Source organism: Phytophthora infestans, genomic scaffold, assembly GCF_000142945.1.
Source record: "Phytophthora infestans T30-4 supercont1.14 genomic scaffold, whole genome shotgun sequence".
Taxonomy (NCBI): Eukaryota; Oomycota; class Peronosporomycetes; order Peronosporales; family Peronosporaceae; genus Phytophthora; species Phytophthora infestans.
This window is the reverse complement of record NW_003303745.1, coordinates 3,013,409-3,014,389: the sequence shown is the minus strand read 5'-3', so window position 1 is coordinate 3,014,389 and position 981 is coordinate 3,013,409. Positions and strand designations below refer to the sequence as shown.

Here is a 981-nt window from a genome sequence, read left to right as displayed (position 1 = left end):
GCTGCCTGCGCCAACCCGACTGAGGGCAGCATTATTCTGCTTGAGAACCTTCGTTTTCACGTCGAAGAGGAGGGTAAGGGCAAGGATGCCGAGGGCAACAAGACCAAGGCGTCGTCTGAGGCTGTGGCAGCTTTCCGCGCCTCGCTGAGCAAGCTTGGCGACGTGTACGTCAACGACGCGTTCGGTACGGCCCACCGCGCTCACAGCTCCATGGTGGGCGTGGATCTCCCTATTAAGGCCGCTGGCTTTCTGCTGGACAAGGAGCTAGTGTACTTCGCCAAGGCTCTGGACGCCCCTCAGCGCCCCTTCGTGTCGATTCTGGGTGGTGCCAAGGTTGCTGACAAGATCCAGCTCATCATGAATATGCTGGACAAGGTGGACGAGATGGTCATCGGTGGCGGCATGGCCTACACGTTCAAGAAGGTGATCAACAACATGGAGATCGGTGGATCGCTGTACGACGAGGAAGGCGCCAAGATCGTGCCTCAGATCGTGGAGAAGGCCAAGGCCAAGGGCGTGACGCTTCACCTGCCTGTGGACTTCGTCATCGCCGACAAGTTCGCCGCGGATGCTGCTACGAAGATCTCGACGGAAGAGGAGGGCATCCCTGCTGGCTGGATGGGTCTGGACGTCGGCCCCAAGTCGCAGGAAGCGTTCAGCGCCGCTGTGGCGAAGGCCAAGACCGTCGTCTGGAACGGACCCATGGGCGTGTTCGAGTTCGATGCTTTTGCTGACGGCACGAAAGTTGTCATGGACGCTGTGGTCAAGGCCACCGAGTCGGGCGCCACTACGATCATTGGCGGCGGCGACACGGCCACGTGCTGCGTCAAGTTCAACACGGAGGACAAGGTCTCTCATGTGAGCACGGGCGGCGGTGCCAGTCTGGAGCTTCTGGAGGGCAAGATTCTGCCTGGTGTGGACGCCCTGTCCTCGGCGTGAATTGCACGGTCATCCGATCCTATCAGGAGCGGGCTGTAGTAA

At 60.2% G+C, this 981-nt stretch overlaps 1 protein-coding gene across 1 annotated transcript; it reads left to right on the top strand.

The window, feature by feature from the left end:
* Positions 1 to 981, top strand: PITG_09402 (phosphoglycerate kinase; the record flags this gene model as incomplete). The annotated part of the gene is made up of 1 exon (XM_002903608.1): positions 1 to 981. The coding sequence occupies one exon, from the start codon at positions 211 to 213 to the stop codon at positions 937 to 939; it is 729 nt and encodes a 242-aa protein (XP_002903654.1).